This window comes from Oncorhynchus kisutch, linkage group LG29 (assembly GCF_002021735.2).
Source record: "Oncorhynchus kisutch isolate 150728-3 linkage group LG29, Okis_V2, whole genome shotgun sequence".
Classification (NCBI taxonomy): domain Eukaryota; kingdom Metazoa; phylum Chordata; class Actinopteri; order Salmoniformes; family Salmonidae; genus Oncorhynchus; species Oncorhynchus kisutch.
Window position 1 is genome coordinate 4,019,318 of NC_034202.2, and position 22,269 is coordinate 4,041,586.

General features: G+C 42.9%; 1 protein-coding gene across 2 annotated transcripts in view; it reads left to right on the forward strand.

The window, feature by feature from the left end:
* LOC109873808 (zinc finger FYVE domain-containing protein 16) overlaps positions 1-22,269 on the forward strand; it is a 51,396-nt gene that overhangs the window by 17,255 nt on the left and 11,872 nt on the right. The window contains exons 4-8 of one of the 2 annotated variants that reach the window (XM_020465528.2): positions 2,652-2,748; positions 15,721-15,897; positions 16,514-16,653; positions 16,916-17,270; positions 17,541-17,696. In XM_020465528.2, coding sequence (XP_020321117.1) covers positions 2,652-2,748; positions 15,721-15,897; positions 16,514-16,653; positions 16,916-17,270; positions 17,541-17,696 — 925 coding nt within the window. The remainder of the gene's footprint in view (positions 1-2,651; positions 2,749-15,720; positions 15,898-16,513; positions 16,654-16,915; positions 17,271-17,540; positions 17,697-22,269) is intronic. The other variant, XM_020465529.2, reaches the window with a different exon arrangement.

Below are 22,269 nucleotides of genomic sequence, written 5' to 3' on the forward strand. Positions count from 1 at the left end.
GTGACAGTCACAAAGACCTTGAATATTAATGAAAACTGAAGAAATGCAATCAGAAGTGGCAATAACTTGCCTGCATAATTGCATATTCTGGGGACATTACCTGACTGTTACCCACTCAGTGAACTTCAATGAAGCAGCCTTACTGAGGTTTCCAATGCAGCACATTTCTGTATTTACTTAATCAGAGGATTCAATTGTAATTGTGGATTAAAATGTGGAGCTGTGACCTAGCTGTGTTTCAGCTCATCCACTGACTCTCATTTGACTTCGACCTATCGGTCTCCTTGTAGAAAACACTCCTTCTGTTCATATCTCCTGTTTACAAAGCAACAGAGAGCCCCCGCTCACACACATTACCAGCCAAAACTTTGGACACACCTGCTCATTCAAGGGTTTTTCTTTGTTTTTTACTATTTTCTACATTGTAGAATAATAGCGAAGACATCAAAACTATTAAATAACACATGGAATAATGTTGTATCCAAAAAAGTGTTAAATCAAAATATATTTGAGATTCTTCAAAGTAGCCACCCTTTGCCTTGACAGCTTTGCACACTTTGGCATTCTCTCAACTATTGTCCAACTGCCGTGTCTTTGTGAGATGCAGATTTGGTGAACGGATGATTTCCGCATTCCAGGAGAAGCTGGTTGAGAGAATGCCAAAAGTATGCAAAGCTGTCAAAGGGTGGAATCTACAATATATTTAGATTTTTGGTTACCACATGATTCCACATGTGTTATTCCATAGTTTTGGTGTCTTCTATTGTTCTACAATGTAGAAAATAGTAACAATAAAGAAAACCCCTTGAATGAGTCGGTGTCCAACCTTTTGACTGGTACTGTATGTCATACTTGATCACGTAGTATGGCATGATATAGCCTATATGCTATACCCTCCCCGCTGCTATATATATAACAAGGGCTATGAGTCAGCGATTCAGGCCTCAGCTTCTCTATAGAGCTCCAACTCTCTGAAGTATGAGCCCGGGGCTAAAGCCAGAGCTAAGACCTTAACAGCCCAGTGATTAAAGCAGCATTACACAAGAGTCCCAGGGGCTTTGACTCTATAGGCTTCTTACTGGAGCCCAACGGGATACAGAAGAGTAATGTACATTACAACCTGCTTTTATTTCTACACAAGTAATTGCAGCGCAATTTCCCCTGTAATATACTTATTTTCTTTATGGGTCAGACACTTAACAAGGGATGAGTAACTTCATGTACAGTGCATTCGGAAATTATTCCGACTCCTTCACTTTTTCCACATTTTGTAACGTTAGACTTAATCTAAAATGGAATTAATAGTTTTTTCCCCTCATCAATCTACACACAATACCCCATAATGACAAAGTAAAAACAGTAATATACATTTTAAAAAACAACCTGAAATATCACATTTCCGTAACTATTCAGACTCTTTACTCAGTACTTTGTTGAAGTACCTTTGGCAGTGATTACCGTCTCTAGTCTTCTTGGGTATGATGCTACAAGCTTATCACACCTGTATTTGGGGAGTTTCTCACATTTGTTCTCTGCAGATCCTCTCAAGCTCTCAGGTTGGATGAGAAGCGTCCCTGAACAGCTATTTTTCAGGTCTTTCCAGAGATGTTCGATCAGATTTAATTCCGGGCTCTGGCTGGGCCACTCAAGGACATTAAGAGACTTGTCCCAAGGCCACTCCTGAGTTGTCTTGGCTGTGTGCTTAGGGTCGCTGTCCTGTGGGGTGAAGGTTCACCTTCCAAGTCTGAGGACCTGAGCGCTCTGGAGCAGATTTTCATCAGGAATCTCTCTGTACTTTGCTCTCTTCATCTTTCCCTTGATCCTGACTAGTCTCCTAGTCCCTGCCGCTGTGTGAATTTTCTAGAGGAGTGGCTTCCTTCTGGCCACTACCATAAAGACCTGATTGGTGGAGTGCTTCAGAGATTGTTGTCCTTTTGGAAGGTTCTCCCATCTCCACAGAGGAACTCTGGAGCTCTGTCAGTGACCATTGGGTTCTTGGATACCTCAAGGCCCTTCTCTCCCGATTGCTCAGTTTGTCCAGGCAGTCAGGTATAGGAAGAGTCTTGGTGGTTCCAAATTTCTGGAGTGATGGATGGAGACCACTGTGTTCTTGGGGACCTTCAATGCTGCAGAAATGTTTTGGTACCTTTCCCCAGATTTGTTCCTCGACACAATCTTCGACCTCATGGCTTGGTTTTTGCTCTAAAATGTACTGTCAACTATGGGACCTTTATATAGACAGGTATGTGCCTTTCCAAATCATATCCAATCAATTGAATTTACCACAGGTGGACTCCAATCATGTTGTAGAAACATTTCAGTGAGGGTCAATGGAAACAGGATGCACCCGAGCTCAATTTTGAGTCTCATTGCAAAAGGTCTGAATACTTATGTAAATAAGGTGTTTATTTTATATTTTTCATATCTTTCGATAAAATGACCTGTTTTTGCTTTGTGACTATGTGGTAATGTGTGTAGATTGACGAGGACAACAATATATATGTTTTAGAATAAGACTGTAACGTAACCAAATGTGCAAAAAGGGAAGGGGTCTTGACTAGTCTCCCGAATGCACAACGTATGGTGTAGAGTGCTGTGTTGTATAGTGTTTTATCTCTTGCCTGACGGTTGTCCTCTCACCTGTGGCACAGGTGTACTGTGCCATGTGCTGCAACAGGAAATGCAAGCTGAAGTACCTGGACAAGGAGGCCCGGGTGTGTGTCATCTGCTTCGAGACCATACACAGAAGTAAGATGTGTGTGTGTGTGTGTGTGTGTGTGTGTGTGTGTCAGTCAGAGTTTCTGATAAATACCATTTCTGTCAATTGTCCTGGAGGAAAAAAAATCCCATTGCTAAAGTAAGGCTTATTATTCTTTATTTAACCAGGCAAGTCAGTTAAGAACAAATTATTATTTTCAATGACGGCCTAGAAACAGTGGGTTAACTGCCTGTTCAGGGGCAGAACGACAGATTTTGTACCTTGTCAGCTCGGGGATTTGAACTTGCAACCTTTCGGTTACTAGTCCAATGCTCTAACCACTAGGCTACCCTGATGGAAATACTGTACCAGTCGATGTGCTCCATTTTCAAAGCCTAATATATGATTTTCCCCGTGTCCAGTGTGCCCGCCAAGAGGGGATTCTCTCTTTAAAACAGAGTAAGGACCACTTCAAGATCGGGCCTTCTTGACACTAGAAAAGCCTGGCCTCTACGTACTCCCCTTCGAGCCAAATACCAATGACACGTCTTCTGGTCATCAAAATTCTAACAGTCAAATAAATACAATATTATATATGCTATCGGAAGAAGAAGAATTTCGTTGTGTTTACGAAGGTCTTACGTAACATTAGAATCCGAAAAACAATTTAGAAGAACATGATAGCTTATTCATTAGTTTGTTACTGTAGCTAAATGTGGGGGGGAAATAAGACTAAAACCACCAAGTGTTAAATCCATCTCAAAGATATACATTATAATTTCATTTTGGCAGGTCTTAAGAATCATTATGGAAGTTGTATTGTGTTACTAGTCTTTGTTTAATGGCCTGAGCAATGCTGCTGTGAGTGCTCAGGCATTGTGCGCATGGAAAAGCATGGTTATTCATGGATATTATTGGAGAACATTTTGAAATCAAGCTCACCTCTTGACATCAAATGTCTGTATAGGAGGATTTGAAAAAGTGATGGTTCCTTCCCTGCCTGTGTCAATTCCAAGCTGCACCAATCTCTTCATGTACAATTTATAATATTGTCACCCATCAGACTATTGTCAATTTAATCTGGTCTTTAGGCTAACTATTCTGAACAAAAATATAAACTCAACATGCAATAATTCAAATCAATTCGTACTAATTTCACATGACTGGGCGAGGGCGCAGCAATGGGTGGGCCTGGGAGGGCATAATCCCAACCACTTGGGAGACTGGCCCACCCACTGGGGAGCAAGGCCCAGGCAATCAGAATTTAGTTTTTCCCAACAAAGGGGCTTTATTACAGACAAATACTCCTCAGTTTCATCAGCTGTCCGAGTGGCTGGTATCAGACAATCGCGCAGGGGAAGAAGGCGGATGTGGAGGTCCAGGGCTGGTGTGGTTACACGTGGTCTGTGATTGTGAGGCCATTTGGACGTACTGCCAAATTCTTTAAAACGTTGGAGCCGGCTTATGGTAGAGAAATTAACATTCAATTCTCTGGCAACAGCTCTGGTGGAAATTCCTGCAGTCAGCATGCCAATTGCACACTCCCTCAACTTGAGACATCTGTCGCGTTGTGTATGAAACTAGTTTCGATATAGTTTAGGTGTGGTTTCGATGGGCCATCAGCTACGATGGCTGACTAGCAGGGAATGAGGGGCACAAGAAAAAGAAAAACCTGATATTAAGATTCTAACTTCTACGAGTGTTTTCTTCCAAGATATCATACACCCATGTCACAGATGTATGCGTATCTTATCTGCTATTCTACAAGACCACCATCAGATGTGTGTAGCTCAGCTGACTGCTCTGTATGGCTCTGAACCACCATTGTCTGGCTCCTCCCAGAAGAACATGAAAGGAGCCTTTTGATGTCTGAAGAACACACTAGAGTATTCACAGCCTGGTGTTTGTCGCTGTTGAGTAGTTGGTAGGCCTCAGCCTAACTCAGCCCTGGGGCATATGGAACTCTATGGTGAATGATTCAAGGAAAGTATCCCAGTTTATGTTCACTCTGAACTTTAAGGTCACTTAGAAGGAATGTCAGACAAGGTCTCTCAACTATTTCAACTTGGAGTGCTTACTGAACCGAAGTAATATGCATTCCAAGAACAACTCTGAAGAAGAAGCAAAACGGACGGTGTTTTACAAGAGTTGCTATTTATGTGACCTCCAAAAGAAAATCACTACTGATTAAAATTTCAGGTCTGCTGAGCGCAAATTTGAATGTTGTGAAAATTCTTTTTAAGTTAGTTTTAAGTGGCCAAGTAGGCTACTGTGGCTGTTTGATCTAGAGGTCGACCGATTTATGATTTTTCAACGCCGATACCGATTATTGGAGGACATTTTTTAATAACATTTATTTATTTGTAATAATGACGATTACAACAATACTGAATGAACAATGAACACTTTTATTTTGACTTAATATAATACATAAATAAAATCAATTTAGCCTCAAATTAATAATGAAACATGTTCAATTTGGTTTAAATAATGCAAAAACAAAGTGTTGGAGAAGAATATGTGCCATGTAAGAAAGCTAACGTTTCAGTTCCTTGCTCAACATGAGAACATATGAAAGCTGGTGGTTCCTTTTATCATGAGTCTTCAATATTTCCAGATAAGAAGTTTTAGGTTGTAGTTATTATAGGAATTATTTCTCTCTCTATACGATTTGTATTTCATATACCTTTGACTATTGGATGTTCTTATAGGCACTATAGTATTGCCAGTGTAACAGTATAGCTTCCATTTCTCTCCTCGCCCATACCTGGGCTCGAACCAGGAACACATCGACAACAGCCACCCTTGAAGCATCGTTACCCATCGCTCCACAAAAGCCGCTGCCCTTGCAGAGCAAGGGGAACTACTACTTCAAGGTCTCAGAGCAAGTTTGAAACGCTATTAGTGCGCCCCGCTAACTAGCTAGCCATTTCACATCGGTTACACCAGCCTAATCTCTGGAGTTGATAGGCTTGAAGTCATAAACAGCTCAATGCTTGAAGCACAGCGAAGAGCTGCTGGCAAACGCACGAAAGTGCTGTTTGAATGAATGCTTACGAGCCTGCTGCTGCCTACCATCGCTCAATCAGACAGCTCTATCAAATATCAAATCATAGACTTAATTACAACATAATAACACACACAAATACGAAACTTAGTTTCCGGATTTGACCATATTAATGACCTATCATTTCGAAAACAAAACTATTCTTTCAGTGAAATACGGAACCGCATCCTTAAGTCTAAATATTGCTGTTACATTGCACTACCTTCAATGTTTTGTCATAACTTTGTACAATTATGTCATTAATTACCTTCTTTGTTAGGAATAAATGGTCTTCACACAGTTCGCAACGAGCCAGGCGGCCCAAACTGCTGCATATACCCTGACTGCTTGCACGGAACGCAAGAGAAGTGACACAATTTCCCTAGTTAAAATAAATTAATGTTAGCAGGCAATATTAACTAAATATGTAGGTTTCAAAATATATACTTGTGTATTGATTTTAAAGAAAGGCATTGATGTTCATGGTTAGGTACACATTGGTGCAATGAAAGTGCTTTTTTCGCAAATGCGCTTGTTAAATCATCACCCGTTTGGCAAAGTAGGCTGTGATTCGATGAGAAATGAACAGGCACCGCATCGATTATATGCAACGCAGGACAAGCTAGATAAACTAGTAACATTATCAACCTGGTGTTAACTAGTGATTATGTTAAGATTGATTTGTTTGTTTATAAGATAAGTTTAATGGTACCTAGCACCTTACCTAGCACCAGCCTGCCACGCAGGCTCCTCCTGGAGTGCAATGAAATCGGCCACAATCGGTGTCCAAAAATGACGATTACCGATTGTTATGAAAACTTGAAATCGCTGATCTATCATTCAGCCTACAGTAGCAGTCAATGTGTGGTGTTCAATGTAGGTCTACATTCCATGAGACTTTTGGAAAAAACATGCTTGTTGATCCACTTCACCTTCAGACAATGAGGTGACTGAAAATGTTGTTTGATGCAAGAAACCAAATAAAATGCATTATTATTCTCAGATCATTTACAGAGAATCGGACAAATGATGCTACCCTCTGGCTATTAACTACTTAATTTATTCAAGCCCGTCTCAAAACACAACACTTCCCACTTTAAGGCAAAGCTCTTTACCTGACTGCTTTTGAAAGATGTCTAGAAATGTACACATTTTGCGCTTTTGTAAAAACAATCACTCCTCTATTGCTGACTACAAATGATCTATAACTGGACTAATAACTCACTAACTAGCAAAGGATATGAACAAAATGCACACATGGCTGCATGTAACTCTCGCTTCGATCTCAAAACAAGCTAATCTACTCTACGACCGCTCATGCTGTAAACAGTCCAAATCAAAGTAAATGGTACAGATCCATATATGGCAATGGTCTATTTGCATACAGTACCAGTCAAAAGTTTGGCGCTACCTACTCATTCAAGCGATTTTCTTTATTTTTACACATTTATACATTGTAGAATAATAGGAAAGATGTCAAAACATACCAAAAAAGTGTTAAACAAATCAGAATATATTTTAGATTCTTCAAAGTAGCCTTGATTTTATTTAACAGTTTTATTGTACACATTAGTTAAGAACTAATTCTTATTTTACAATGAAGGCCTAAGAACAGTGGGTTAACTGCCCTGTTCAGGGGCAGAACGACTGATTTTTACCTTGTCAGCTCGGGGATTCGATACACCAACCTTTCGGTTACTGGCCGAACACTTATAACCACTAGACTACCTGCCGCCCCTTGATGACAGCTTTGCAGAGAAAGCAAAGAGTGTGCAAAGCTGTCATCAAGGCAAAGGGTGGCTACTTCGAAGAATCTCAAATATAAAATCTATTTATCGATTTAACACTTTTTTGGTTACTACATGATTCCATATATTATTTCATAGTGATGGCGGCAGATGAATGGCACGACAATGAGCCTCAGGATCTCATCACAGAATCTCTCTAGTTGTCCGTAGCTTATGCCTTCCCATACTATATCTCCGCCACCACCATGCGGCACTGTGTAAATAACGTTGACTTCAGTAAGCTGCTCGCCTCCACGTTGCCATACACGTGGTCTGCGGTTGTGCGGCCGGTTGGACGTACTGCCAAATAATCTAAAACTACGTTGACATGAAATTCTCTGGCAACAGCTCTGGTGGACATTTCTGCAGTCAGCATGCCAATTGCACGCTCCCTCAACTTGAGACATCTGTGGCATTGTGTTTTAGCGTGGCCTTTTTGTTGTCCTTGGCTCAAGGTGCATCTGTGTAATGCTCATGTTTTTAATCAGATTCTTGATATGCCCCACCTGTCAGGTGGAATGATTATCTTAAGGAGAAATGCCCACTAACAGGGATGGAAACACATTTCTCAATTTGAGAGAAATAAGCTTTTTGTGCTTTTGGAACATTTCTGGTATCTTTTATTTCAACTCATGAAACATGGGACCAACCCTTTACATGTGTTGTATATTTTTGTTCAGTGTAGATCTACTGCAGCTCTGCTTGGTTATTCTGCACCGGTCTGTGTAGAGTATGGGCTGAGTCATGCATGTCAATGCAATAGAATCCTACTCCATTCTGCCTACAACTAAATCTTTGTGTAGTTTAGTTTTGGATACCAAGTCTTGCGTAGTTTGTTTTTGTTTGGGTAAGTTGCATTGAAAGTGACTAATATTGCGTTGATTCGATCACAATACCCACAGTAAAGGGAAACATTGATAGTGTTAACAGGGAAAACTGTATAAAGCTGAGTGAAGTTCAATCTCGTGCTTCTCTCCGTGGGCAGATATTTTTTCTGACAGTCCTAGGGGAGCTTCCTCGGCAGTCTCGGGGCTACTGCGCACCGCTCAGCTTAGAAGGAACATTGGTTGCTGTACTCTAGGAAGCATCCCAATTGACCCTGGTCAAAAGTAGTGCACTATAGAGAATGGAGTGCCATTTGGGACAGAGCCTTAGACTATCTAGAGTAGCACATGACTGATGAATAGCACTTTGTTAACTGGTAGTTGTGCTTGTTTGTGGCTTGGTCACAGTGTAGGCTAATGAGTGGCATAAGGTTGTCTGAAAATGTCACTAGTTGTCAAATCCTTGTTTCCTCAATTCCTCTCAGAGCTCTCATTGGAGGAGAGGATCCAAGGTCCCTCCCTCAGACTTCATCTAATTGACCTTCCAAGGACGGAGGAAGCAAGGACTTGACAACTAGTGAAGTTTTTAGACAGTCTAAGGGGGGGGGGGGCAATTTATCCTTGAGATCTATCTTATGTTAGAGTTGAGTGCTTGAAGTGCTTTCTTTCACAGCCTGTGTGAACATGTCTCCTTTGTTTCAGTGTGTGTGTGGGACTGTGTAAAAGCGTAAGGCCAGTTGGTGTAACTGTGTTTCACCGGTCTCTATGCGGGGGCTTTTCCCCATGCTCCTGTCATATTTCACCAGGCACGGACACAGATGGGAGGTCTACCTGTGCCCGAGCACCTGCTCCTTTGCCCTCCCAGTTGCCAACTGCACTTTTGGATGGTGATATATAATTTGTATTTTTGTTGTATCCAGTTTTTGTCATTGTTGTTCTAAACCCACTGCCCCCAAGTCATCGTCACGTCGTCAAGTTCGTCAACCCCCCACACCTCTCGTGGGCCCGGTTGTGCCTTTCCTGTGCAGAGATTGAGGGTGCCCGGGATTCAAACATGCATGGCTCGAAATGCGGTCACAGGTTGAGTGTCTGTAGCAAGCTACCTAGTTTAAATGTCAACAGTACTGCCACAGCAGCACAACACTTGATTGACATCAATATTTAGTCTGGTTGGCTGATAGCCTACGCACAGCAGCACTTCATAATTTATTTCCTTATAGAATCATAGCCACGGAAAGGGTGCTGGAGGTGCTGCAGCACCCCTGGTAAAATGAAATACATTTGCTGAAGTTATTGAACAGGCAGCAGTAATTCTATCATTCAGAATAGCCTACTACAACATAAGTAGGCCTATAATCTAGCCACAGAGGATCAATAGCTTCTTTAAAAAATGGCCTAGCTGTGTATTGTGTGCAGCCCAATAACAAGGCACAGCCTACAGTGGGGAACGTGTGGCAAATCTGTCATTGAACAGCATGGAGACAAAACAGGCCTTTCGCAATATTTCAAATACAATCACGGTAACACACCAGTTGACAAGCATTTGGCTCCCGCTGAAAAGAAGACTACTGCAGACAGATTAGACTACTAAAATATTTGATGAACTTCCAAATAGGCCTATTGAGCCAACATTGTTTTACAAGAGAATGGTAGGTTTATGGCACAAGTGCAACGGCCATCGCCAGCGAGTGAGCTCCTCATCGCAGGGTGAGTCAGTGAAATTGACAAGCTTTTTTAGAAATATAATTTCCTCCTCATATTGTGAAATATGTGTGTCATTTTTCATTTGGAGCACCTGCCACCTGAAAGGTCTGTGCAAAGCCCTTCTGCTCTCCTGAACAACGACTTTGGCCTTCCACTGAGCTGCACATAGAAACACAATGACTAGAACATCCATCCCCATTTGAAAATAATGCTTTCTTATTTACCCACCGATGGTGGTGTTGCTAGGAGGCCAGGGTATCCTGTCTCGCGTAGTGCCACTCTAGCCAACTAATCAGTCATTTCGGTTGCTTTACAATGTTATTGATGAGTGGTGAAAAATCAGGTGGAAAAGAGAAGCGTTTCTGTTCTATGTATTCAATTTCTATGGTTCTGCTTCCCTGGTCAGGTGAATGACTTTCTCCTCTCCAGAAACAGAGCTGAGGTTTGAGTCAGGACAATATGACTGGTGCAGAGAAAGGGGCGGAGATGGAGGTATGTAGTTATGGCTGGAAGGAGTCAGGATGTTAGTGTGTTCTTGACTGTGTGTGTGGGACGGGAGCCACCTGACGCAGTGAGCATGTGATGCATGCGCACACACACTGCACATTGACTCCGTCTCTGGCACGGGCACACATGTCCAGGGACAGGCTATTTCCGTCCCCTTGTCTACTGTGTGTGTGTGTGTGTGTGTGTGTGTGTGTGTGAGGGAAAGAAAGAAAAGGGGCCATCCACTTTGATTGGGACTGAGGGTAGGAGCAGGGTGATGCGATGCTCCATCCTTCCCTCCCCCTCCATTACTCTCCCCATTGCGCTCATCAGTATTGGGAGCAGTCAGTCTGTGAGGCTTACAGTACACCTCCCCTGCCTGCCTGGAGTCTGCAGCTAACAGCCCAGCTGGGAGAACAGCGCTAGCTTCAGTCAAGCTAGCATAGGCTAGCACCTACTGTAATATGGCTAATATACTTTGCTTCAGTTAGGCTAATACAGCCCATTTACATTCAGCCAACAAGGGCTAATGTCGGTAAGGCTAAGTAGGTTAGCGTGACCAAGGGGACCTACAGAGCTCCGAGTTTGGAGGAGTGAAAGCAAGGTAAGATGGGACGCCCTATGAAGCCTGGTGCTTCTAGCTCACACTGGTTTATCTGTTATGATCTGATTCTATGTACATGTTGTGGTGCGCAACGTGCACACACACACACACTGGATTCATTTCAGTTTATTTCTCTGATCTATATGGGCTTGTTGAGTGCTCCTAGAGGACACAGACTGCTGCACTTTTTATGCCATGTCATTGTCTCCTCTCAGAAAGATCAAGGTGAAACTCTTAAACTCTCTCCTCAGTCTCTCTCTCTTTTGTTGTTATTGATCTGTTGTTGTGAGTAGTGCTCTTAACCCATGCCAATAGCCTAACTAGTGTCTGCGCTTGTGTGGCTTCATTCACGTGTGTGTGTGTGTGTGTGTGTGTGTGTGTGTGTGTGTGTGTGTGTGTGTGTGTGTGTGTGTGTGCGCGTATGTGTCGTGCAGGTAGTCTGACGGACTGTGTTAGCTCGGGCCTGTCCAACCAGGCCACTAAAGATGATATGATGTTTAATCAATATAATGAAGGCCAGAGCCCAGTCAGCACTTCTCACACACTCTCACTCTCACACACACACAGCAGCTAGCGGACGAAGCACGGCATCGGGTGTCCAGTTAGGTTAGGGGTGTCAAACTAATTTTGCCCCTTGGGCCACATTTGGTCTCCAGTGATGTCCGCAGGGCTGCATTGGAAATGTGTTATATTTCAATGCTGTCTAAATTTACAACAGAGAGTCCTCTATCCATTGTTTTGGGAATACTCCCTGAGTGCTTAGCTTTAATGGGATACTTCAGGATTTTGGCAATGAGGCCCTTTTATCTCCTTCCCCAGAGTCAGATGAAATCGCAGATACCATTTTTATGAGACTGTGTCCCGTATGAAGTAAGATAGAGGGTTTCGCAAAGCCAATGCTAACTAGGGCAATGACTGGAAGTATATGTGTATCTGCTAGCATGCCTGGCCTGATCTGAGTTAGGCCACCACTTGCTTTTCCTGGAATCAACTCCCCCACTCTCTCTCTCCATCCATATCCCACTCTCTCATTCTCTCACTCTCTTGTTCTCTCCCATCACTTCCTCGTTCACCCTTGCCTGATGTACAATAACAGAGCCAAACTTAACTATAGTGTGCTGACTGTTTTAATTTCACATGGTCTTTTCCAGCACAGTTCCAGTAAGTATGGTGGATGCAGAACCAGGGCAGTGCAACGTGGTTTTTCTGTGGTGTGAGAAGGATAGCTCACATCTTAAATGTGATGCGGGGCTTCCATCTGTCCACGTTAGATTGCTGTATAGGAGTGTCTGTTAAACGTGAGGCCAAGAGAGCTGGTGGAACAGTTGTTTTGATTACTTTTCACCATTATGTTTACTTAGGCTATATACAATAAATGCTGTTAGGACATGGCAAACATCCCATGAAATAATGTTGATTCGCTACAACACAGAACATGCGTATGTCCTGTCCAGATGTGTGTGCAGCTGTTATATGCAATGTCTCAGTGCTGTTGTATTATTCTATCATATTTACTATAGCCTATTGTTTATGCATATTGTGTTGAAACTATACACGCGACCTTAAAATGCAGGTATTAGGCCTATGCTAACAAAATTGGCTCCAACATTTGAGCTACTGGTATGGTAGGCATACCTACATTATTTTTTTGTTTTTACATTAAAAAAAATATTTGACAAATTCTCCCCAATTTCGTGGTATCCAATTGGTAGTTACAGTCTTGTCCCATCGCTGCAACTCCCGTACGGATTCAGGAGAGGCGAAGGTCAAGAGCCATGCTTCCTCTGAAACAACCCAGCCAAGCCGCGCTGCTTCTTGACACAATGCCCGCTTAACCCGGAAGCCAGCCGCGCCAATGTGTCGGAGGAAACACTGTGCACCTGGCGACTGTGTCAGCGTGCACTGCGCCCGGCCCGCCACAGGAGTCACTAGTGCGCGATGGGACCAGGACATCACTCCTGGCCAAACCCTCCCCTAACCCGGACGACGCTGGACTAATTGTGTGCCACCAAGTGCAGAGAGGGTGTTTCAGCAAATGTTCAACATTCACCTTCTGCTACCATTTCTGTCAAGCCGTCTACAGTTTGACGTATAGGTTAGATAAATCCAACGTATGCACCTCCCAGAACGCACTGCAACTGCCTCTCCAACGCAACGCAGCGTTCCATTGGAAAGGACTGTGCTTCTGGTGGACCAAAATTCAATGACGCTGTCGTTTCATTTATATTTTGCTGTGGCTATATTTGGATACAGTGTAGCCTATGTGTTTTTACCAGCAATTTATTTTGTATTTATTTATTTATTTATTTATCATAACATCCCTATGAATAGCCTATGTTAACAAAGAAGGCCTAGATTGTACAGTGCCTTAAGTATTCCTTTACCCGTTGACTTTTTCCACATTTTGTTATGTTACTCCCTTATTCTAATTGATTAAATAAAACAAAATCCTCAGCAATCTACACACAAAACCCCATCATGAAAAAAGCGTTAACTGTTTTGCCATTTTTAGCAAATGTAAAAAAAAAAAAAACATAAATATTCAGACCTTTTGCTGTAGCACTCAAAATTGAGCTCAGGTGCATCCTGTTTCCATTGATCATCCTTGATGTTTCTACAACTTGACTGAGTCCACCTGTGTTAAATTCAATTGATTGGACATGATTTGTAAAGGCACACACTTGTCTATATAAGGTCCCACAGTTGACAGTGTATGTCAGAGCAAAAACCAAGCCATGAGGGCGAAGGAATTGTCCGTAGATCTCAGAGACAAGATTGTGTCGGCACAGACCAAAAAATGTCTGCAGCATTTGAAGGTCCCCAAGAACACAATGGTCTCCATCATTCTTAAATGGAAGAAGTTTGGCACCACCAATACTTTTCCTAGAGCTGGCCACATCGGCCAATCTGAGCAACTGGGGAGAAGGGCCTTGGTCAGGGAGGTGACCAAGAACCTGATGGGTCACTCTGACAGAGCTCCAGAGTTCCTCTGGGTAGATGGGAGAAACCTTCCAGAAGGACAACCATCTCTGCAGCACTCCACCAATCAGGTCTTTATGGTAGAGTGGCCAGACGGAAGCCACTCTTCAGTAAAAGGCACATGACAGCCTGCTTGGAGTTTGCCAAAAGACACCTAAAGACTCTCAGACCATGAGAAACAAGATTCTCTGGTCTGATGAAACCAAGATTGAACTCTTTGCCCTGAATGCCAAGTGTCATGTCTGGAGGAAATCTGGAACCATCCCTAAGGTGGAGCATGGTGGTGGCAGCATCATGCTGTGGGGATGTTTTTCAGCGGCAGGGACTGGGAGACTAGTCTGGATCGAGGCAAAGATGAACGGAGCAAAGTACACAGAGATCCTTGATTTAAAAACCTGCCCAGGATCTCCAACAGGACAACGACTCTAAGCACACAGCCAAGACAACGCAGGAGTGGCTTCGGGACAAGTCTCTGAATGTCCTTGAGTGGCCCAGCCAGAGCCCAGACTTGAACCCGACCAAACATCTCTGGAGAGACCTGAAAATAGCTGTGCAGCAACGCTTCCCATCCAACCTGACAGAGCTTGAAAGGATCTGTAGAGAAGAATGGGAGAAACTCCTCAAATAAAGGTGTGCCAAGTTTTGTAGCATCATACCCAAGAAGACTGGAGGCAGTAATTGCTGCGAAAGGTGCTTCGACAAAGTACTGAGTAAAGGGTCTGAATAGTTATGATGTGAAATATAGATGAGCAAACATTTCTAAAAACCTTTTTTTGCTTTGTCATTGGGGTATTGTGTGTTGATTGATGAGGATAACAACAATTAAATCAATTTTAGAGAATAAGGCTGTAACATAACAAAATGTGGAAGAAGTCAAGGGGTCAGAATACTTTCCGAAGGCACTGTTCCCTAAAAGTGGTTTGTTCATTTGAACTGGTTCTATTTTTGCCTCGGTTTTTCAGGCTGTTTCAAACCCCAACGACACAACGACACATTTTAAAACAAGATCTTGTGAGATTATCAATGACTTTATATTGCTTTAGAGTCATTATATTTTTATGAGAAAGTAAATATTAAATGTTATGTATAATACACCTTCGAAAGGCATATGATTCTCTCCTATGGTTTTAAATGCTTTATTATAAACTGGGTGGTTCGAGCCCTGAATGCTGATTGGCTGAAAGCCATGGTATATCAGACCGTATACCACGGGTATGACATGTATTTTTACTGCTCTAATTAATTACTTTGGTAACCAGTTTATAATAGCAATAAGGCACCTCGGGGGTTTGTGGTGTATTGCCAATATACCACGGCTAAGCGCTGTATCTGGGCACTCTAGGTTGTGATGTGCTTAAGAACAGCCCTTAGCTGTGGTATATTGGCCATATACCACAACCCCTCGGGGCCTTAATGCTTAAAAATTACACTTTAAAGACAATCTGGGTTACCCGGGAAAAAAGTTATTTTTTTAATTCTAAGAGTGGAACATTTGTAAAATACTCATGTTTGAATGCTAACTCTCCTCCTCACTCACTCTTTACCTGCCTCACCTCTCCCTCTATCTCTCTCTCTCTCACCTCCCCCTCTAGCCCAGGCTCTGGAGCGTATGATGAGTCCGACAGGTCCGAGCCCGAACCCCAACGTCCCGTCAGAGTACTGCAGCACAATCCCCCCCCTGCAACAGGCCCGGGCTGCAGGCACCCTCAACTCCCCTCCGCCCACCGTCATGGTGCCAGTCTCCGTGCTCAAAACCCCCTGCAGCGACGGTACTTATGCACCCCTTGAACTAGTATCAAGGGTTGCTGTTGTATAATGGTGTTCCCAAAAGTGATCAACATCCTCTTGCTCTCCATTGGATAGCTTAGCCAGCCACAGTTTGGCTATCATGAAAAATGTAGATTTTTATCATTTCCATTTTTACCAGATTTCCTGTTTTATTTTCCCTTGTTTCTCATTTGTATTCAGTGTTTCCCCTAGCATTTTGCCATGGCTTACGCTGTGTTATGCTATCTGAGTGACTCCACAAAATCAATGGGGGCCCCATGCCATGACATTTTGGGAATTTTTGATTCTCCCTGACTGTCTTTATTTTGGTGATTGTTAGTTCGACAAAGATCTTATTTTAAAAATATATATCTCCATTATCTTTTCGACATACTTTATATTTGGTTTAATTTAACACTGACAACGTTTAACCATCCCTAAAATGATTTCCCCAAAAAATCGTAGTTTTGGGGAGTGGCGGCAATGTTTTAGCAGCGGCCGCTAATTTAATATAGGGAAACATTAAATTTATAGATTTAGCGCTCTAAACAACACTTTTTAAATAGGGAAATGGGGAAAATGACAGAAGTCCCTGTCCCTGTGTGGTGGATGTGTCAGGTTGTCCTCGTGAGCAGAAGCGTGTGTGGTTTGCAGATGGCATCTTGCCCAACGGAGAGGTGGCCGACACCACCAGGCTCTCTGTGACTGGCAGAAGGAGTTCCCAGGAGTCCAGCCCTGTCACACCAGACCCCCCTATGGTAAGAGGAGGAGCTCTATCTAGACACACACCTACATTGTAGAATAATAGTGAAGACATCAACACTATTAAATAACACATATGGTATCATGTAGAAACCAAGAAAAAGTGTTAAACAAATCATGGAAAACCCTGGAATGAGTAGGTGTGTCTAAACTTTTGATTGGTACTGTACACGCCCACCCATTGTAAATCCCTAGGCGCACACGTTTATTTATTTTCTATTTCATCCCATCCATTTCTCATCCCTCCGTCTCTTCCAGGCTGGCAGCAGAGTATCCCCTGGCTTTGCAGCGGTGTCTGAGGGTGGTACGTTGGCCCCTGAGGTCCCAGCAAAGTTGGAGGTTGTGCGCCCCCCAGTGTCAGGGCCCTGGGACTACAGCCTGCTGTGTGGGCTAGGGAGCTGCGTAGAGAGGAGCCCCAGTCTGCTGCCAGAGGATGACGAGGGCCTGCCACCTCTACTCATCACCACCGGAGAAGAGGAGGGGGGAGGAGATCTATTGGTGGAGGAGCGACCTGCCCCCTGCCAGATCCTGCTCCTATTGGAGGAGGGAGGCCCACGACCTTTAACTTTTGTCCTCAACGCCAACCTGCTGGTCAATGTCAAACTAGTCAGCTGTGAGTAGAAGATCCATCTCTACCCTCTTGGAAAGTGGCTTCCTCACCTCTCCCTTCCTTTGTCTGCACTGATCTGATGGAACTGTTGAAACCAATATGGTGGATTCCTACTGGCTACATTCCCTGTCCACTTTCTTCAAATCAGTTCAGGTGATGGGAAGGTGAAAAAGAGAGGGTGTTACCTTGGAGTTTTGAGATCGAACGCAAACCTCCTTATTCCTAGTCCCAAACTAATGTGTTTCCTCATGTTGTGTGTCTACTCTCCTGTAGACTGCAGTAGGAAGTGCTGGTGTCTGGGCTCCAGTGGTCTACAGACAGTAGGGCAGAGGGAGGTAGTGTTCATCCTGGAGTGTCTGTCTGAGGAGAGATCTCTGCCCAAAGACCTGTTCACGCTGTACCTCTCCATCTATCAGGACGCACAGAGGGGTAGATGCGCGCACACACACACACACACACACACACACACACACACACACAGCCTGTTCCTCTCCATCTACTAGGACGCACAAAGGGGTAGATGCACGCACACACACACACACACACACACACACACACACACACACAACCTGTTCCTCTCCATCTACCAGGACGCACAGAGGTAGACGGAAACACACACACACAGACAGACCTGCACGCATTTTGCATACCATTCACGCAATTTTAGGTTCATGTACACTGGTACGAAAGACGACCCTGTGGTTTCTGACTCAGCCGTCTGAAATTGGAGCTGAGCCAATCTGAGGACTTGGCCGAGGAGAAGAATTCTCTGCTCCGACCAGCCCCCAATTGATATTGATTTTGATGTGATATACAGCCCTCTACTTTCATGTTTCTAGAACTGTACCGCAATTGAGAATCGATTCACGTTTAGATGGAGTATTTGGCTGTTTTGGTTTCCAGAGCAAATGCACCTTTCTAACAGAACATGTGAGGTCCTTGGACTATAAGGAGTAACGTTAGGCTCCATTAGTCCATTATTGGGTTACATTACCCCTACATTTTATGTGAAAGTGTCATTGAGGCCACTAGCAACATCCGTTAGGATCAAACATAAGACTTCTGTGTTGGCTACATTGTTTGTAATCACTTAAGACTCTAGGGGCTCTATTTTAACAAACCTAACGAAATGGTCAATCCAAGCGCAGGCGGTAGCGCTATAGGTTCAGGGGTGTGTCAGAAATATCGCCGCACTTGCTGACGTTGGTGTGAAAGGGCTGGGTTTTGATGGATCAACAAGTTGCGGGTGTGTGTTGGCCCCTCACTGGCCAATCAGAACGTGCTCCATGGCCAAATAATATGGTTGCTTCATATTTATAATATTTTATGTAGTGCCTTGGAATCGACTCCAATTCCAATGTTAGGATGTTATAGTTTGCATAAAGGGCAGAAATGAAATAACAAAATGTAGAACTATCCTTACTAAACATGTTAACTTGAACCCATTTGCAGTCCACGTTGTTCTAAGTAAATGCGTGGCTTCAATAGCATTCCCACTGATATAGGGTCTAGGCCTACTGTACATTACATTATAGCTGAGCATGGACACTGATATAGGGTCTAGGCCTACTGTACATTACATTATAGCTGAGCATGGACACTGATATAGGGTCTAGGCTACTGTACATTACATTATAGCTGAGCATGGACACTGATATAGGGTCTAGGCTACTGTACATTACATTATAGCTGAGCATGGACACTGATATAGGGTCTAGGCCTACTGTACATTACATTATAGCTGAGCATGGACACTGATATAGGGTCTAGGCTACTGTACATTACATTATAGCTGAGCATGGACACTGATATAGGGTCTAGGCTACTGTACATTACATTATAGCTGAGCATGGACACTGATATAGGGTCTAGGCTACTGTACATTACATTATAGCTGAGCATGGACACTGATATAGGGTCTAGGCTACTGTACATTACATTATAGCTGAGCATGGACACTGATATAGGGTCTAGGCTACTGTACATTACATTATAGCTGAGCATGGACACTGATATAGGGTCTAGGCTACTGTACATTACATTATAGCTGAGCATGGACACTGATATAGGGTCTAGCCTACTGTACATTACATTATAGCTGAGCATGGACACTGATATAGGGTCTAGGCTACTGTACATTACATTATAGCTGAGCATGGACACTGATATAGGGTCTAGGCTACTGTACATTACATTATAGCTGAGCATGGACACTGATATAGGGTCTAGGCTACTGTACATTATAGCTGAGCATGGACACTGATATAGGGTCTAGGCTACTGTACATTACATTATAGCTGAGCATGGACACTGATATAGGGTCTAGGCTACTGTACATTACATTATAGCTGAGCATGGACACTGATATAGGGTCTAGGCTACTGTACATTACATTATAGCTGAGCATGGACACTGATATAGGGTCTAGGCTACTGTACATTACATTATAGCTGAGCATGGACACTGATATAGGGTCTAGGCTACTGTACATTACATTATAGCTGAGCATGGACACTGATATAGGGTCTAGGCTACTGTACATTACATTATAGCTGAGCATGGACACTGATATAGGGTCTAGGCTACTGTACATTATAGCTGAGCATGGACACTGATATAGGGTCTAGGCTACTGTACATTACATTATAGCTGAGCATGGACACTGATATAGGGTCTAGGCTACTGTACATTACATTATAGCTGAGCATGGACACTGATATAGGGTCTAGGCTACTGTACATTACATTATAGCTGAGCATGGACACTGATATAGGGTCTAGGCTACTGTACATTACATTATAGCTGAGCATGGACACTGATATAGGGTCTAGGCTACTGTACATTACATTATAGCTGAGCATGGACACTGATATAGGGTCTAGGCTACTGTACATTACATTATAGCTGAGCATGGACACTGATATAGGGTCTAGGCTACTGTACATTACATTATAGCTGAGCATGGACACTGATATAGGGTCTAGGCCTACTGTACATTACATTATAGCTGAGCATGGACACTGATATAGGGTCTAGGCTACTGTACATTACATTATAGCTGAGCATGGACACTGATATAGGGTCTAGGCTACTGTACATTACATTATAGCTGAGCATGGACACTGATATAGGGTCTAGGCTACTGTACATTACATTATAGCTGAGCATGGACACTGATATAGGGTCTAGGCTACTGTACATTACATTATAGCTGAGCATGGACACTGATATAGGGTCTAGTCTACTGTACATTACATTATAGCTGAGCATGGACACTGATATAGGGTCTAGGCTACTGTACATTACATTATAGCTGAGCATGGACACTGATATAGGGTCTAGGCTACTGTACATTACATTATAGCTGAGCATGGACACTGATATAGGGTCTAGGCTACTGTACATTACATTATAGCTGAGCATGGACACTGATATAGGGTCTAGGCCTACTGTACATTACATTATAGCTGAGCATGGACACTGATATAGGGTCTAGGCTACTGTACATTACATTATAGCTGAGCATGGACACTGATATAGGGTCTAGGCTACTGTACATTACATTATAGCTGAGCATGGACACTGATATAGGGTCTAGGCTACTGTACATTACATTATAGCTGAGCATGGACACTGATATAGGGTCTAGGCTACTGTACATTACATTATAGCTGAGCATGGACACTGATATAGGGTCTAGGCTACTGTACATTACATTATAGCTGAGCATGGACACTGATATAGGGTCTAGGCTACTGTACATTACATTATAGCTGAGCATGGACTTGCCAAACATTGTCAATAAGCAACATTAAATTCATTATTGATAAGGCCTTAAAAGAGAACAAATCATTTGATTCAAATTCTAAACAAAACAACTTGTTTTAAATAGGCTATGACACACTAACAGGTACCATCATTTCTCCACGTGGGCATACAATATTAAAACCAAGCAGACTATGGAGGGTTTTACACACATCCAAACCTTTCACAGTAGCTGGACAAAATTCAATATAAAGAGAGGGAGAATGTCCACTCAACGTTATACTGCTCCCAAATAGGTCTATATTTTAGTAACCGAAATCGGAACCATTTTACAGATCACATCTCCAGAAGTTGCAGTGCAAGTTGTCCCAATAATACCAGGGAGCTGAATCATTCTAATACATGTGGTTGTAACAAAATGAAAACGAAAAACAAGCAATCATTTTAATTTTTTGCGACAACAATAAATACATGTCCAATGTTACGTCGTAAAATCACCAGGATAAGAGAGACAATCGTTGCTGTTGATCCAGCCTTCGTTGTAGTTGGCCTAAGCGAGGGCTTGGGTTTTGATGAAACGGACAACAAATACAGGTTGAAGAGAACATCTAAATACGAGGTTCTCATCGCTCGTTTCATGATGGGCATGGACACAGCCTAGATCACGGACGTTATTTTATGCAGGTCCAGAACGGGACCTGCCTGGCTAAAATAATGTGGGCCTGCCTACAATGCATAGATAAAAAGGGAATGTCAGCTCGTTATTTTACTCCTCTCAAACTTTATATTTTAATAAAGCTTTGGTGATTTTAAAATGTATTTCCAATTGGATTCAGGAGCCAAAACCATTTATCGACAGTCTTGACTACTTCGGGATTGCATTGGCAGACCAAAGAAAAAGCCTTCGTTGAGAGGAGGCTATCCTTGGTTTTTAAGAAAATCAAACGCAATGGGAAGTTTTTTGTATGTTTCTAAATACGACGTATACAGGCACCATTACGCAACTCTTGTTCCATGCGCATATGGGCAGTGTGCGTCATGGCTGGATAGGCTGCGTTCCGTTTGTCAAAGTTCATGCCATAACGAACTGCGTTACCTCTAAAACCAACTTTTGGTGGGTCTTAAATATCCTTATCAGCGGTGCCTGAAATTTGATCTCGTTTTTAAGGACATAACTAAAATATTTCCACCCCGCACATCTGAGCGCAAGCGAGTAGATAAAAGACGAGTGAATTGT